Genomic DNA, 18,766 nt, shown 5'->3' on the forward strand with positions numbered 1-18,766 from the left:
TAGGGTTATGTACTGTACTCTACAGTCTATTGGGTTAGAGACATCTCTAGGGTTATGTACTGTACTCTACAGTCTATTGGGTTAGAGACATCACTAGGGTTATGTACTGTACTCTACAGTCTATTGGGTTAGAGACATCACTAGGGTTATGTACTGCACTCTACAGTCTATTGGGTTAGAGACATCACTTGGGTTATGTACTGTACTCTACAGTCTATTGGGTTCGAGACATCACTTGGGTTATGTACTGTACAGTCTATTGGGTTAGAGACATCACTAGGGTTATGTACTGTACTCTACAGTCTATTGGGTTAGAGACATCACTAGGGTTATGTACTGTACTCTACAGTCTATTGGGTTAGAGGCGTCACTAGGGTTATGTACTGTACTCTACAGTCTATTGGGTTAGAGACATCACTAGGGTTATGTACTGTACTATACAGTCTATTGGGTTAGAGACGTCACTAGGGTTATGTGCTGTACTCTACAGTCTATTGGGTTAGAGACGTCACTAGGGTTATGTACTGTACAGTCTATTGGGTTAGAGAGTACTGTACTGTACAGTCTATTGGGTTAGAGAGTACTGTACTATACAGTCTATTGGGTTAGAGACGTCACTAGGGTTATGTACTGTACAGTCTATTGGGTTAGAGACATCACTAGGGTTATGTACTGTACTCTACAGTCTATTGGGTTAGAGGCGTCACTAGGGTTATGTACTGTACTCTACAGTCTATTGGGTTAGAGACATCACTAGGGTTATGTACTGTACTATACAGTCTATTGGGTTAGAGACGTCACTAGGGTTTATGTGCTGTACTCTACAGTCTATTGGGTTAGAGACGTCACTAGGGTTATGTGCTGTACAGTCTATTGGGTTAGAGAGTACTGTACTGTACAGTCTATTGGGTTAGAGAGTACTGTACTATACAGTCTATTGGGTTAGAGGCGTCACTAGGGTTATGTACTGAACAGTCTATTGGATTAGAGACATCACTAGGGTTATGTACTGTACTATACAGTCTGGGTTAGAGACATCACTAGGGTTATGTACTGTACTCTACAGTCTATTGGGTTAGAGACATCATTAGGGTTATATACTGTACTCTACAGTCTATTGGGTTAGAGAAATCACTAGGGTTATGTACTGTACTATACAGTCTGGGTTAGAGACATCACTAGGGTTATGTACTGTACTCTACAGTCTATTGGGTTAGAGACATCACAAGGGTTATGTACTGTACTCTACAGTCTATTGGGTTAGAGACATCAATAGGGTTATGTACTGTACTCTACAGTCTATTGGGTTAGAGGCGTCACTAGGGTTATGTACTGTACTATACAGTCTATTGGGTTAGAGACGTCACTAGGGTTATGTGCTGTACAGTCTATTGGGTTAGAGACATCACTAGGGTTATGTACTGTACTCTACAGTCTATTGGGTTAGAGACATCTCTAGGGTTATGTACTGTACTCTACAGTCTATTGGGTTAGAGACATCACTAGGGTTATGTACTGTACTCTACAGTCTATTGGGTTAGAGGCGTCACTAGGGTTATGTACTGTACTCTACAGTCTATTGGGTTAGAGACATCTCTAGGGTTATGTACTGTACTCTACAGTCTATTGGGTTAGAGACATCACTAGGGTTATGTACTGTACTCTACAGTCTATTGGGTTAGAGACATCACTAGGGTTATGTACTGTACTCTACAGTCTATTGGGTTAGAGGCGTCACTAGGGTTATGTACTGTACTCTACAGTCTATTGGGTTAGAGACATCACTAGGGTTATGTACTGTACTCTACAGTCTATTGGGTTAGAGGCGTCACTAGGGTTATGTACTGTACTCTACAGTCTATTGGGTTAGAGACATCACTTGGGTTATGTACTGTACTCTACAGTCTATTGGGTTCGAGACATCACTTGGGTTATGTACTGTACAGTCTATTGGGTTAGAGACATCACTAGGGTTATGTACTGTACTCTACAGTCTATTGGGTTAGAGACATCACTAGGGTTATGTACTGTACTCTACAGTCTATTGGGTTAGAGGCGTCACTAGGGTTATGTACTGTACTCTACAGTCTATTGGGTTAGAGACATCACTAGGGTTATGTACTGTACTATACAGTCTATTGGGTTAGAGACGTCACTAGGGTTATGTGCTGTACTCTACAGTCTATTGGGTTAGAGACGTCACTAGGGTTATGTACTGTACAGTCTATTGGGTTAGAGAGTACTGTACTGTACAGTCTATTGGGTTAGAGAGTACTGTACTATACAGTCTATTGGGTTAGAGACGTCACTAGGGTTATGTACTGTACAGTCTATTGGGTTAGAGACATCACTAGGGTTATGTACTGTACTCTACAGTCTATTGGGTTAGAGGCGTCACTAGGGTTATGTACTGTACTCTACAGTCTATTGGGTTAGAGACATCACTAGGGTTATGTACTGTACTATACAGTCTATTGGGTTAGAGACGTCACTAGGGTTTATGTGCTGTACTCTACAGTCTATTGGGTTAGAGACGTCACTAGGGTTATGTGCTGTACAGTCTATTGGGTTAGAGAGTACTGTACTGTACAGTCTATTGGGTTAGAGAGTACTGTACTATACAGTCTATTGGGTTAGAGACGTCACTAGGGTTATGTACTGAACAGTCTATTGGATTAGAGACATCACTAGGGTTATGTACTGTACTATACAGTCTGGGTTAGAGACATCACTAGGGTTATGTACTGTACTCTACAGTCTATTGGGTTAGAGACATCATTAGGGTTATGTACTGTACTCTACAGTCTATTGGGTTAGAGAAATCACTAGGGTTATGTACTGTACTATACAGTCTGGGTTAGAGACATCACTAGGGTTATGTACTGTACTCTACAGTCTATTGGGTTAGAGACATCACAAGGGTTATGTACTGTACTCTACAGTCTATTGGGTTAGAGACATCAATAGGGTTATGTACTGTACTCTACAGTCTATTGGGTTAGAGGCGTCACTAGGGTTATGTACTGTACTATACAGTCTATTGGGTTAGAGACGTCACTAGGGTTATGTGCTGTACAGTCTATTGGGTTAGAGACATCACTAGGGTTATGTACTGTACTCTACAGTCTATTGGGTTAGAGACATCTCTAGGGTTATGTACTGTACTCTACAGTCTATTGGGTTAGAGACATCACTAGGGTTATGTACTGTACTCTACAGTCTATTGGGTTAGAGGCGTCACTAGGGTTATGTACTGTACTCTACAGTCTATTGGGTTAGAGACATCTCTAGGGTTATGTACTGTACTCTACAGTCTATTGGGTTAGAGACATCACTAGGGTTATGTACTGTACTCTACAGTCTATTGGGTTAGAGACATCACTAGGGTTATGTACTGCACTCTACAGTCTATTGGGTTAGAGACATCACTTGGGTTATGTACTGTACTCTACAGTCTATTGGGTTCGAGACATCACTTGGGTTATGTACTGTACAGTCTATTGGGTTAGAGACATCACTAGGGTTATGTACTGTACTCTACAGTCTATTGGGTTAGAGACATCACTAGGGTTATGTACTGTACTCTACAGTCTATTGGGTTAGAGGCGTCACTAGGGTTATGTACTGTACTCTACAGTCTATTGGGTTAGAGACATCACTAGGGTTATGTACTGTACTATACAGTCTATTGGGTTAGAGACGTCACTAGGGTTATGTGCTGTACTCTACAGTCTATTGGGTTAGAGACGTCACTAGGGTTATGTACTGTACAGTCTATTGGGTTAGAGAGTACTGTACTGTACAGTCTATTGGGTTAGAGAGTACTGTACTATACAGTCTATTGGGTTAGAGACGTCACTAGGGTTATGTACTGTACAGTCTATTGGGTTAGAGACATCACTAGGGTTATGTACTGTACTCTACAGTCTATTGGGTTAGAGGCGTCACTAGGGTTATGTACTGTACTCTACAGTCTATTGGGTTAGAGACATCACTAGGGTTATGTACTGTACTATACAGTCTATTGGGTTAGAGACGTCACTAGGGTTTATGTGCTGTACTCTACAGTCTATTGGGTTAGAGACGTCACTAGGGTTATGTGCTGTACAGTCTATTGGGTTAGAGAGTACTGTACTGTACAGTCTATTGGGTTAGAGAGTACTGTACTATACAGTCTATTGGGTTAGAGACGTCACTAGGGTTATGTACTGAACAGTCTATTGGATTAGAGACATCACTAGGGTTATGTACTGTACTATACAGTCTGGGTTAGAGACATCACTAGGGTTATGTACTGTACTCTACAGTCTATTGGGTTAGAGACATCATTAGGGTTATATACTGTACTCTACAGTCTATTGGGTTAGAGAAATCACTAGGGTTATGTACTGTACTATACAGTCTGGGTTAGAGACATCACTAGGGTTATGTACTGTACTCTACAGTCTATTGGGTTAGAGACATCACAAGGGTTATGTACTGTACTCTACAGTCTATTGGGTTAGAGACATCAATAGGGTTATGTACTGTACTCTACAGTCTATTGGGTTAGAGGCGTCACTAGGGTTATGTACTGTACTATACAGTCTATTGGGTTAGAGACGTCACTAGGGTTATGTGCTGTACAGTCTATTGGGTTAGAGACATCACTAGGGTTATGTACTGTACTCTACAGTCTATTGGGTTAGAGACATCTCTAGGGTTATGTACTGTACTCTACAGTCTATTGGGTTAGAGACATCACTAGGGTTATGTACTGTACTCTACAGTCTATTGGGTTAGAGACATCACTAGGGTTATGTACTGCACTCTACAGTCTATTGGGTTCGAGACATCACTTGGGTTATGTACTGTACAGTCTATTGGGTTAGAGACATCACTAGGGTTATGTACTGTACTCTACAGTCTATTGGGTTAGAGACATCATTAGGGTTATATACTGTACTCTACAGTCTATTGGGTTAGAGAAATCACTAGGGTTATGTACTGTACTATACAGTCTGGGTTAGAGACATCACTAGGGTTATGTACTGTACTCTACAGTCTATTGGGTTAGAGACATCACAAGGGTTATGTACTGTACTCTACAGTCTATTGGGTTAGAGACATCAATAGGGTTATGTACTGTACTCTACAGTCTATTGGGTTAGAGGCGTCACTAGTGTTATGTACTGTACTATACAGTCTATTGGGTTAGAGACGTCACTAGGGTTATGTGCTGTACAGTCTATTGGGTTAGAGACATCACTAGGGTTATGTACTGTACTCTACAGTCTATTGGGTTAGAGACATCTCTAGGGTTATGTACTGTACTCTACAGTCTATTGGGTTAGAGACATCACTAGGGTTATGTACTGTACTCTACAGTCTATTGGGTTAGAGACATCACTAGGGTTATGTACTGCACTCTACAGTCTATTGGGTTCGAGACATCACTTGGGTTATGTACTGTACAGTCTATTGGGTTAGAGACATCACTAGGGTTATGTACTGTACTCTACAGTCTATTGGGTTAGAGACATCACTAGGGTTATGTACTGTACTCTACAGTCTATTGGGTTAGAGACATCACTAGGGTTATGTACTGTACTCTACATTCTATTGGGTTAGAGACGTCAGTAGGGTTTTGTACTGTACTTTAACCCCCCCCTTTCCACCTCCCTACCCACAACAATGAGGAAATACTGGAGAATAACATGTTCCCCTCTCTATCTCCCTATCTCCCTACCCCACATATCACCACCAACCCTCCTCCTCTCTTCCTCTTATCACCCCTTCCCTCCCTCCCAACCTCCACTCCCTCCCTATCTCCCTATCTCCCTACCCCACATATCACCACCAACCCTCCTCCTCTCTTCCTCTTATCACCCCTTCCCTCCCTCCCAACCTCCACTCCCTCCCTATCTCCCTATCTCCCTACCCCACATATCACCACCTACCCTCCTCCTCTCTTCCTCTTATCACCCCTCCCCTCCCTCCCTCCCAACCTCCACTCCCTCCCTATCTCCCTATCTCCCTATCTCCCTATCTCCCTACCCCACATATCACCACCAACCCTCCTCCTCTCTTCCTCTTATCACCCCTTCCCTCCCTCCCAACCTCCACTCCCTCCCTATCTCCCTATCTCCCTATCTCTCTACCCCACATATCACCACCAACCCTCCTCCTCTCTTCCTCTTATCACCCCTCCCCTCCCTCCCTCCCAACCTCCACTCCCTCCCTATCTCCCTATCTCCCTATCTCCCTACCCCACATATCACCACCTACCCTCCTCCTCTCTTCCTCTTATCACCCCTCCCCTCCCTCCCTCCCAACCTCCACTCCCTCCCTATCTCCCTACCCCACATATCACCACCTACCCTCCTCCTCTCTTCCTCTTATCACCCCTCCCCTCCCTCCCTCCCAACCTCCACTCCCTCCCTATCTCCCTATCTCCCAACCTCCACTCCCTCCCTATCTCCCTATCTCCCTATCTCCCTATCTCCCTACCCCACATATCACCACCAACCCTCCTCCTCTCTTCCTCTTATCACCCCTCCCCTCCCTCCCTCCCAACCTCCACTCCCTCCCTATCTCCCTATCTCCCTACCCCACATATCACCACCAACCCTCCTCCTCTCTTCCTCTTATCACCCCTTCCCTCCCTCCCAACCTCCACTCCCTCCCTATCTCCCTACCCCACATATCACCACCAACCCTCCTCCTCTCTTTCTCTTATCACCCCTTCCCTCCCTCCCAACCTCCACTCCCTCCCTATCTCCCTATCTCCCTATCTCCCTATCTCCCTACCCCACATATCACCACCAACCCTCCTCCTCTCTTCCTCTTATCACCCCTTCCCTCCCTCCCAACCTCCACTCCCTCCCTATCTCCCTATCTCCCTATCTCCCTACCCCACATATCACCACCAACCCTCCTCCTCTCTTCCTCTTATCACCCCTTCCCTCCCTCCCAACCTCCACTCCCTCCCTATCTCCCTACCCCACATATCACCACCAACCCTCCTCCTCTCTTCCTCTTATCACCCCTTCCCTCCCTCCCAACCTCCACTCCCTCCCTATCTCCCACCAGGATGAGGAGTGGAGGCGGCTGGATCCGCAGGGTGTGAGGCCCAGGGGGGGTCTGGATCTTACTGGCCTGCAGGCCCACGAGGCTCCCTGGGTCCAGGAAAGAACCCTACTGCAGCAGGAGGTCCGGTTGTTCAGACACAACACCATCATCTTCTATATGAAGCTACGCTGGATCCTGATGCACTGGAGGCTGGGGAAGAGGACAGAGGCAGGGGAGGAGACGGCACACGCAGAGGTGAGATGACTGGCTGGAGGTAGAGGCTGAACCCCAGGTAGTTTAGTCTGGAGGCTGGGGAAGAGGACAGAGGCAGGGGAGGAGACGGCACACGCAGAGGTGAGATGACTGGCTAGAGGTAGAGGCTGAACCCCAGGTAGTTTAGTCTGGAGGCTGGGGAAGAGGACAGAGGCAGGGGAAGAGACCGCACACGCAGAGGTGAGATGACTGGCTGGAGGTAGAGGCTGAACCCCAGGTAGTTTAGTCTGGAGGCTGGGGAAGAGGACAGAGGCAGGGGAGGAGGCCGCACACGCAGAGGTGAGATGACTGGCTAGAGGTAGAGGCTGAACCCCAGGTAGTTTAGTCTGGAGGCTGGGGAAGAGGACAGAGGCAGGGGAGGAGACGGCACACGCAGAGGTGAGATGACTGGCTGGAGGTAGAGGCTGAACCCCAGATAGTTTAGTCTGGAGGCTGGGGAAGAGGACAGAGGCAGGGGAGGAGACGGCACACGCAGAGGTGAGATGACTGGCTGGAGGTAGAGGCTGAACCCCAGGTAGTTTAGTCTGGAGGCTGGGGAAGAGGACAGAGGCAGGGGAGGAGACGGCACACGCAGAGGTGAGATGACTGGCTGGAGGTAGAGGCTGAACCCCAGGTAGTTTAGTCTGGAGGCTGGGGAAGAGGACAGAGGCAGGGGAGGAGACCGCACACGCAGAGGTGAGATGACTGGCTAGAGGTAGAGGCTGAACCCCAGGTAGTTTAGTCTGGAGGCTGGGGAAGAGGACAGAGGCAGGGGAGGAGACGGCACACGCAGAGGTGAGATGACTGGCTGGAGGTAGAGGCTGAACCCCAGGTAGTTTAGTCTGGAGGCTGGGGAAGAGGACAGAGGCAGGGGAGGAGACCGCACACTCAGAGGTGAGATGACTGGCTGGAGGTAGAGGCTGAACCCCAGGTAGTTTAGTCTGGAGGCTGGGGAAGAGGACAGAGGCAGGGGAAGAGGCCGCACAAGCAGAGGTGAGATGACTGGCTAGAGGTAGAGGCTGAACCCCAGGTAGTTTAGTCTGGAGGCTGGGGAAGAGGACAGAGGCAGGGGAGGAGACCGCACACTCAGAGGTGAGATGACTGGCTAGAGGTAGAGGCTGAACCCCAGGTAGTTTAGTCTGGAGGCTGGGGAAGAGGACAGAGGCAGGGGAGGAGACCGCACACGCAGAGGTGAGATGACTGGCTAGAGGTAGAGGCTGAACCCCAGGTAGTTTAGTCTGGAGGCTGGGGAAGAGGACAGAGGCAGGGGAGGAGACGTCACACTCAGAGGTGAGATGACTGGCTGGAGGTAGAGGCTGAACCCCAGGTAGTTTAGTCTGGAGGCTGGGGAAGAGGACAGAGGCAGGGGAGGAGACGGCACACGCAGAGGTGAGATGACTGGCTAGAGGTAGAGGCTGAACCCCAGGTAGTTTAGTCTGGAGGCTGGGGAAGAGGACAGAGGCAGGGGAGGAGACGGCACACTCAGAGGTGAGATGACTGGCTAGAGGTAGAGGCTGAACCCCAGGTAGTTTAGTCTGGAGGCTGGGGAAGAGGACAGAGGCAGGGGAGGAGACGTCACACTCAGAGGTGAGATGACTGGCTGGAGGTAGAGGCTGAACCCCAGGTAGTTTAGTCTGGAGGCTGGGGAAGAGGACAGAGGCAGGGGAGGAGACGGCACACGCAGAGGTGAGATGACTGGCTAGAGGTAGAGGCTGAACCCCAGGTAGTTTAGTCTGGAGGCTGGGGAAGAGGACAGAGGCAGGGGAGGAGACCGCACACTCAGAGGTGAGATGACTGGCTGGAGGTAGAGGCTGAACCCCAGGTAGTTTAGTCTGGAGGCTGGGGAAGAGGACAGAGGCAGGGGAAGAGGCCGCACACGCAGAGGTGAGATGACTGGCTGGAGGTAGAGGCTGAACCCCAGGTAGTTTAGTCTGGAGGCTGGGGAAGAGGACAGAGGCAGGGGAGGAGACCGCACACGCAGAGGTGAGATGACTGGCTGGAGGTAGAGGCTGAACCCCAGGTAGTTTAGTCTGGAGGCTGGGGAAGAGGACAGAGGCAGGGGAGGAGACGGCACACGCAGAGGTGAGATGACTGGCTGGAGGTAGAGGCTGAACCCCAGGTAGTTTAGTCTGGAGGCTGGGGAAGAGGACAGAGACAGGGGAAGAGACCGCACACGCAGAGGTGAGATGACTGGCTGGAGGTAGAGGCTGAACCCCAGGTAGTTTAGTCTGGAGGCTGGGGAAGAGGACAGAGGCAGGGGAAGAGGCCGCACACGCAGAGGTGAGATGACTGGCTAGAGGTAGAGGCTGAACCCCAGGTAGTTTAGTCTGGAGGCTGGGGAAGAGGACAGAGGCAGGGGAAGAGGCCGCACACGCAGAGGTGAGATGACTGGCTGGAGGTAGAGGCTGAACCCCAGGTAGTTTAGTCTGGAGGCTGGGGAAGAGGACAGAGGCAGGGGAAGAGGCCGCACAAGCAGAGGTGAGATGACTGGCTAGAGGTAGAGGCTGAACCCCAGGTAGTTTAGTCTGGAGGCTGGGGAAGAGGACAGAGGCAGGGGAGGAGACCGCACACTCAGAGGTGAGATGACTGGCTAGAGGTAGAGGCTGAACCCCAGGTAGTTTAGTCTGGAGGCTGGGGAAGAGGACAGAGGCAGGGGAGGAGACCGCACACGCAGAGGTGAGATGACTGGCTAGAGGTAGAGGCTGAACCCCAGGTAGTTTAGTCTGGAGGCTGGGGAAGAGGACAGAGACAGGGGAAGAGGCCGCACACGCAGAGGTGAGATGACTGGCTAGAGGTAGAGGCTGAACCCCAGGTAGTTTAGTCTGGAGGCTGGGGAAGAGGACAGAGGCAGGGGAGGAGACGGCACACTCAGAGGTGAGATGACTGGCTAGAGGTAGAGGCTGAACCCCAGGTAGTTTAGTCTGGAGGCTGGGGAAGAGGACAGAGGCAGGGGAGGAGACGTCACACTCAGAGGTGAGATGACTGGCTGGAGGTAGAGGCTGAACCCCAGGTAGTTTAGTCTGGAGGCTGGGGAAGAGGACAGAGGCAGGGGAGGAGACGGCACACGCAGACGTGAGATGACTGGCTGGAGGTAGAGGCTGAACCCCAGGTAGTTTAGTCTGGAGGCTGGGGAAGAGGACAGAGGCAGGGGAGGAGACCGCACACTCAGAGGTGAGATGACTGGCTGGAGGTAGAGGCTGAACCCCAGGTAGTTTAGTCTGGAGGCTGGGGAAGAGGACAGAGGCAGGGGAAGAGGCCGCACACGCAGAGGTGAGATGACTGGCTGGAGGTAGAGGCTGAACCCCAGGTAGTTTAGTCTGGAGGCTGGGGAAGAGGACAGAGGCAGGGGAAGAGACCGCACACGCAGAGGTGAGATGACTGGCTGGAGGTAGAGGCTGAACCCCAGGTAGTTTAGTCTGGAGGCTGGGGAAGAGGACAGAGGCAGGGGAGGAGACGGCACACGCAGAGGTGAGATGACTGGCTGGAGGTAGAGGCTGAACCCCAGGTAGTTTAGTCTGGAGGCTGGGGAAGAGGACAGAGACAGGGGAAGAGACCGCACACGCAGAGGTGAGATGACTGGCTGGAGGTAGAGGCTGAACCCCAGGTAGTTTAGTCTGGAGGCTGGGGAAGAGGACAGAGGCAGGGGAAGAGGCCGCACACGCAGAGGTGAGATGACTGGCTAGAGGTAGAGGCTGAACCCCAGGTAGTTTAGTCTGGAGGCTGGGGAAGAGGACAGAGGCAGGGGAAGAGGCCGCACACGCAGAGGTGAGATGACTGGCTGGAGGTAGAGGCTGAACCCCAGGTAGTTTAGTCTGGAGGCTGGGGAAGAGGACAGAGACAGGGGAACTACCCATTTATTTATTTCAACATTTCCAGGCCTATTTTTCTGCAATGACACACTCACTCATGAGACTCAAAATGAATGTAAAAGTAATTCATAGGAGGACTAAAAGGCAAGCACTCCTGGTCGAGTCTTATCTGTCCACATGCCTGCTCAGGAGCTCCAGTCCTGGTTGAGTCTTATCTGTCCACGTGCCTGCTCAGGAGCTCCAGTCCTGGTCGAGTCTTATCTGTCCACGTGCCTGCTCAGGAGCTCCAGTCCTGGTCGAGTCTTATCTGTCCACGTGCCTGCTCAGGAGCTCCAGTCCTGGTCGAGTCTTATCTGTCCACCTGCCTGCTCAGGAGCTCCAGTCCTGGTCGAGTCTTATCTGTCCACCTGCCTGCTCAGGAGCTCCAGTCCTGGTCGAGTCATATCTGTCCACCTGCCTGCTCAGGAGCTCCAGTCCTGGTCGAGTCTTATCTGTCCACCTGCCTGCTCAGGAGCTCCAGTCCTGGTCGAGTCTTATCTGTCCACCTGCCTGCTCAGGAGCTCCAGTCCTGGTCGAGTCTTATCTGTCCACCTGCCTGCTCAGGAGCTCCAGTCCTGGTCGAGTCTTATCTGTCCACCTGCCTGCTCAGGAGCTCCAGTCCTGGTCGAGTCTTATCTGTCCACCTGCCTGCTCAGGAGCTCCAGTCCTGTTTGAGTCTTATCTGTCCACGTGCCTGCTCAGGAGCTCCAGTCCTGGTCGAGTCATATCTGTCCACCTGCCTGCTCAGGAGCTCCAGTCCTGGTCGAGTCTTATCTGTCCACCTGCCTGCTCAGGAGCTCCAGTCCTGGTCGAGTCTTATCTGTCCACCTGCCTGCTCAGGAGCTCCAGTCCTGGTCGAGTCTTATCTGTCCACCTGCCTGCTCAGGAGCTCCAGTCCTGGTCGAGTCTTATCTGTCCACCTGCCTGCTCAGGAGCTCCAGTCCTGGTCGAGTCTTATCTGTCCACCTGCCTGCTCAGGAGCTCCAGTCCTGGTCGAGTCTTATCTGTCCACCTGCCTGCTCAGGAGCTCCAGTCCTGTTTGAGTCTTATCTGTCCACGTGCCTGCTCAGGAGCTCCAGTCCTGGTCGAGTCTTATCTGTCCACCTGCCTGCTCAGGAGCTCCAGTCCTGGTCGAGTCTTATCTGTCCACCTGCCTGCTCAGGAGCTCCAGTCCTGGTCGAGTCTTATCTGTCCACGTGCCTGCTCAGGAGCTCCTGTCCTGGTCGAGTCTTATCTGTCCACGTGCCTGCTCAGGAGCTCCAGTCCTGTTTGAGTCTTATCTGTCCACGTGCCTGCTCAGGAGCTCCAGTCCTGGTCGAGTCTTATCTGTCCACCTGCCTGCTCAGGAGCTCCAGTCCTGTTTGAGTCTTATCTGTCCACGTGCCTGCTCAGGAGCTCCAGTCCTGGTCGAGTCTTATCTGTCCACCTGCCTGCTCAGGAGCTCCAGTCCTGTTTGAGTCTTATCTGTCTACGTGCCTGCTCAGGAGCTCCAGTCCTGGTCAAGTCTTATCTGTCCACCTGCCTGCTCAGGAGCTCCTGTCCTGGTCGAGTCTTATCTGTCCACCTGCCTGCTCAGGAGCTCCAGTCCTGGTCGAGTCTTATCTGTCCACCTGCCTGCTCAGGAGCTCCAGTCCTGGTCGAGTCTTATCTGTCCACCTGCCTGCTCAGGAGCTCCAGTCCTGGTCGAGTCTTATCTGTCCACGTGCCTGCTCAGGAGCTCCAGTCCTGGTCGAGTCTTATCTGTCCACCTGCCTGCTCAGGAGCTCCAGTCCTGGTCGAGTCTTATCTGTTCACGTGCCTGCTCAGGAGCTCCAGTCCTGGTCGAGTCTTATCTGTCCACCTGCCTGCTCAGGAGCTCCAGTCCTGGTCGAGTCTTATCTGTCCACCTGCCTGCTCAGGAGCTCCAGTCCTGGTCGAGTCTTATCTGTCCACGTGCCTGCTCAGGAGCTCCAGTCCTGTTTGAGTCTTATCTGTCCACCTGCCTGCTCAGGAGCTCCAGTCCTGGTCGAGTCTTACCTGTCCACGTGCCTGCTCAGGAGCTCCAGTCGTGTTTGAGTCTTATCTGTCTACGTGCCTGCTCAGGAGCTCCAGTCCTGGTCAAGTCTTATCTGTCCACCTGCCTGCTCAGGAGCTCCAGTCCTGGTCGAGTCTTATCTGTCCACCTGCCTGCTCAGGAGCTCCAGTCCTGGTCGAGTCTTATCTGTCCACGTGCCTGCTCAGGAGCTCCAGTCCTGTTTGAGTCTTATCTGTCCACCTGCCTGCTCAGGAGCTCCTGTCCTGGTCGAGTCTTATCTGTCCACCTGCCTGCTCAGGAGCTCCTGTCCTGGTCGAGTCTTATCTGTCCACCTGCCTGCTCAGGAGCTCCTGTCCTGGTCGAGTCTTATCTGTCCACCTGCCTGCTCAGGAGCTCCTGTCCTGGTCGAGTCTTATCTGTCCACCTGCCTGCTCAGGAGCTCCTGTCCTGGTCGAGTCTTATCTGTCCACCTGCCTGCTCAGGAGCTCCTGTCCTGGTCGAGTCTTATCTGTCCACCTGCCTGCTCAGGAGGGAACAAACCAAAAGGCAGTCGATCACTTAGGAGGATTGAGCTGAGTACCTTTGGTTAGAACATGGTGACCAAACAGTGTATAACAGGGCTGGCGCAAAAGCCTGCATTCCCAATAGTTCTCCAGGAGGAGGGTTGACATCTAGCTCAAAACACTCAATCAATCATCAGCGCAGGATCGCGTCGTTTGATTGGTCAACTGAGTGATTGATTGACTGACTCTCAGTTTGTTGGTTGGTTGGTTAGTTCACTGATTTACTGCTCCTCTTCCTGCATTGTAGTTGTGTATAATAACCTTGTTATTCTGTGTCTGTTGTTGTATAATAACCCTGTTATTCCGTGTCTGTAGTTGTGTATAATAACCTTGTTATTCCGTGTCTGTAGTTGTATAATAACCTTGTTATTCCGTGTCTGTAGTTGTGTATAATAACCTTGTTATTCCGTGTCTGTAGTTGTGTATAATAACCCTGTTATTCCGTGTCTGTAGTTGTGTATAATAACCCTGTTATTCCGTGTCTGTAGTTGTGTATAATAACCTTGTTATTCCGTGTCTGTAGTTGTGTATAATAACCCTGTTATTCCGTGTCTGTAGTTGTGTATAATAACCCTGTTATTCCGTGTCTGTAGTTGTGTATAATAACCTTGTTATTCCATGTCTGTTGTTGTGTATAATAACCTTGTTATTCCGTGTCTGTAGTTGTGTATAATAACCCTGTTATTCCGTGTCTGTAGTTGTGTATAATAACCTTGTTATTCCGTGTCTGTAGTTGTATAATAACCCTGTTATTCCGTGTCTGTAGTTGTGTATAATAACCCTGTTATTCCGTGTCTGTAGTTGTGTATAATAACCTTGTTATTCCGTGTCTGTTGTTGTATAATAACCTTGTTATTCCGTGTCTGTAGTTGTGTATAATAACCTTGTTATTCCGTGTCTGTAGTTGTATATAATAACCCTGTTATTCCGTGTCTGTAGTTGTGTATAATAACCTTGTTATTCCGTGTCTGTTGTTGTATAATAACCTTGTTATTCCGTGTCTGTAGTTGTGTATAATAACCCTGTTATTCCGTGTCTGTAGTTGTGTATAATAACCTTGTTATTCCGTGTCTGTAGTTGTGTATAATAACCGTGTTATTCCGTGTCTGTAGTTGTGTATAATAACCCTGTTATTCCGTGTCTGTAGTTGTGTATAATAACCTTGTTATTCCGTGTCTGTAGTTGTGTATAATAACCCTGTTATTCCGTGTCTGTAGTTGTATAATAACCCTGTTATTCCGTGTCTGTAGTTGTATAATAACCGTGTTATTCCGTGTCTGTAGTTGTGTATAATAACCTTGTTATTCCGTGTCTGTAGTTGTGTATAATAACCCTGTTATTCCGTGTCTGTAGTTGTATAATAACCTTGTTATTCCGTGTCTGTAGTTGTGTATAATAACCTTGTTATTCCGTGTCTGTAGTTGTGTATAATAACCCTGTTATTCCGTGTCTGTAGTTGTGTATAATAACCTTGTTATTCCGTGTCTGTAGTTGTGTATAATAACCTTGTTATTCCGTGTCTGTAGTTGTGTATAATAACCCTGTTATTCCGTGTCTGTAGTTGTGTATAATAACCTTGTTATTCCGTGTCTGTAGTTGTGTATAATAACCCTGTTATTCCGTGTCTGTAGTTGTGTATAATAACCTTGTTATTCCGTGTCTGTAGTTATGTATAATAACCTTGTTATTCCGTGTCTGTAGTTGTGTATAATAACCTTGTTATTCCGTGTCTGTAGTTGTGTATAATAACCCTGTTATTCCGTGTCTGTAGTTGTATAATAACCTTGTTATTCCGTGTCTGTAGTTGTGTATAATAACCTTGTTATTCCGTGTCTGTAGTTGTGTATAATAACCTTGTTATTCCGTGTCTGTAGTTGTGTATAATAACCTTGTTATTCCGTGTCTGTAGTTGTGTAATAACCTTGTTATTCTATGTCCTGTCTGTCCCACCATGAGAAGATGGAGAGTATTCCAGAGCTGATCTCGGAGCACGGAGAGGGAGAGACGGAGAGAGAGGACAGGGACAGGTCGTGTACCCAGCTACCTCAGATAGACTGCCCCGAGCCTGACTCCACAACCCAACTCCCCTCCCCTGAACGCCTGCAGAACCAGGCACAGGTAGGACACAACGGATTTCCCCTCTGTTGATACACTCAAAGGTTAAAGTGCACTTTGGATGAGTACAAAGTCTGTTCAAGTGCAGTGGAGTTCAACGATCCAAATAATACTATTTCCTGTCTCTGCGCACAGTATCTGAACGTTGCCTTCCCAGCTACGGTACTAAAGGCGTGTTGGCCAGTGAGGAGACATGCAATCATTTTGCAGGAGGCGGTTTCTCTCGCCGAGAAGAAACTTGATTCCTGTAGCCGTTGATGTTATCTGTTTCCATCTGTTATGTTTTGACCTTTCGGTGACTAGTCCAACGCTCGAACCACTAGGCTACCCTGCCGCCTCTACACTCTAACCACTAGGCTACCCTGCCTCCTCTACACTCTAACCACTAGGCTACCCTGCCACCTCTACACTCTAACCACTAGGCTACCCTGCCACCTCTACACTCTAACCACTAGGCTACCCTGCCACCTCTACACTCTAACCACTAGGCTACCCTGCCACCTCTACACTCTAACCACTAGGCTACCCTGCCACCTCTACACTCTAACCACTAGACTACCCTGCCGCCTCTACACTCTAACCACTAGGCTACCCTGCCGTCCCTACACTCTAACCACTAGGCTACCCTGCCGTCCCTACACTCTAACCACTAGGCTACCCTGCCACCTCTACACTCTAACCACTAGGCTACCCTGCCACCTCTACACTCTAACCACTAGGCTACCCTGCCGTCCCTACACTCTAACCACTAGGCTACCCTGCCACCTCTACACTCTAACCACTAGGCTACCCTGCCACCTCTACACTCTAACCACTAGGCTACCCTGCCACCTCTACACTCTAACCACTAGGCTACCCTGCCACCTCTACACTCTAACCACTAGGCTACCCTGCCACCTCTACACTCTAACCACTAGGCTACCCTGCCACCTCTACACTAACCACTAGGCTACCCTGCCACCTCTACACTCTAACCACTAGGCTACCCTGCCACCTCTACACTCTAACCACTAGGCTACCCTGCCACCTCTACACTCTAACCACTAGGCTACCCTGCCTCCTCTACACTCTAACCACTAGGCTACCCTGCCAGCTCTACACTCTAACCACTAGGCTACCCTGCCTCCTCTAAATAATAATAATAATATATGCCATTTAGCAGACGCTTTTATCCAAAGCGACTTACAGTCATGTGTGCATACATTCTACGTATGGGTGGTCCCGGGAATCGAACCCACTACCCTGGCGTTCCAAGCGCCATGCTCTACCAACTGAGCTACAGAAGGACCCCTCTACACTCTAACCTCTAGCTACAGTCGCCATTTATATTATAGTACTACTTCAGCACGGCTCATTATTGAAATACATGGGAGGCAAACAGAGTAACTATTTGACCTGGCTATATAACGTGTTATTTCCTCAGGCTAGATATCAACCCGCTTGAGGAGCACACTGTGTAGAATACAGTTCATGTGAATTATTATCATTCATGATTTAGATGCATGCATTCTACTTGTTCGCCGAACTGCGAAGAATGACCAATGTCTCACAGTCAAAAGAGAAATTAAGCTATCACTCATCAGGCATACTGTGCGTGTGTGTGTGCGTGTGCATGTGCATGTGCGTGTGTGTGTGTGTGTGCGTGAGTGCGTGCGTGCGTGCGTGTGGAGCAGAGCAGTAGTAACCTAGGCTATATCATGCTTCATTAACAGAATCTAACGTGCTCTAGTCTTGCTACTGTTGTGATTTCTTCAACTAGAAGTGGTTTTTGTAGACTGATCTGAAAACGGAGCTGCTTTAAACCACAAACCGTCATTCACAAACAGTTCCCAAAGCCCTGTTAGCATTTAGCACAAGGATGAACACATCACACTCTGCGTAGGACGCAATTTGTACTGTACACACCACAGTATAACCTGGTACATGTCCTACAACACACCACATTATAACCTGGTACATGACCTATAACACACCACAGTATAACCTGGTACATGTCCTACAACACACCACAGTATAACCTGGTACATGTCCTACAACACACCACAGTATAACCTGGTACATGTCCTACAACACACCACAGTATAACCTGGTACATGTCCTACAACACACCACATTATAACCTGGTACATGACCTATAACACACCACAGTATAACCTGGTACATGTCCTATAACACACCACAGTATAACCTGGTACATGTCCTACAACACACCACAGTATAACCTGGTACATGTCCTACAACACACCACAGTATAACCTGGTACATGTCCTACAACACACCACAGTATAACCTGGTACATGTCCTACAACACACCACATTATAACCTGGTACATGACCTATAACACACCACAGTATAACCTGGTACATGTCCTATAACACACCACAGTATAACCTGGTACATGTCCTACAACACACCACAGTATAACCTGGTACATGTCCTACAACACACCACAGTATAACCTGGTACATGTCCTACAACACACCACAGTATAACCTGGTACATGTCCTACAACACACCACAGTATAACCTGGTACATGTCCTACAACACACCACATTATAACCTGGTACATGTCCGATAACACACCACAGTATAACCTGGTACATGTCCGATAACACACCACAGTATAACTTGGTACATGTCCGATAACACACCACAGTATAACCTGGTACATGTCCTACAACACACCACAGTATAACCTGGTACATGTCCGATAACACACCACAGTATAACCTGGTACATGTCCTACAACACACCACAGTATAACCTGGTACATGTCCTACAACACACCACATTATAACCTGGTACATGTCCGATAACACACCACAGTATAACCTGGTACATGTCCTACAACACACCACAGTATACCCTGGTACATGACCTATAACACACCACGGTATAACCTGGTACATGTCCTACAACACA

General features: G+C 49.1%; 1 protein-coding gene across 1 annotated transcript in view; it reads left to right on the top strand.

The window, feature by feature from the left end:
• The window catches only part of LOC118379859 (microtubule cross-linking factor 1), a 184,785-nt gene that overhangs the window by 108,822 nt on the left and 57,197 nt on the right, over positions 1-18,766 (top strand). The window contains exons 9-10 of the mRNA XM_052464310.1: positions 7,072-7,305; positions 15,687-15,845. Of these exons, the coding sequence (XP_052320270.1) occupies positions 7,072-7,305; positions 15,687-15,845 (393 nt within the window). The remainder of the gene's footprint in view (positions 1-7,071; positions 7,306-15,686; positions 15,846-18,766) is intronic.

The sequence above is a fragment of the Oncorhynchus keta genome, chromosome 15, assembly GCF_023373465.1.
Source record: "Oncorhynchus keta strain PuntledgeMale-10-30-2019 chromosome 15, Oket_V2, whole genome shotgun sequence".
NCBI lineage: Eukaryota > Metazoa > Chordata > Actinopteri > Salmoniformes > Salmonidae > Oncorhynchus > Oncorhynchus keta.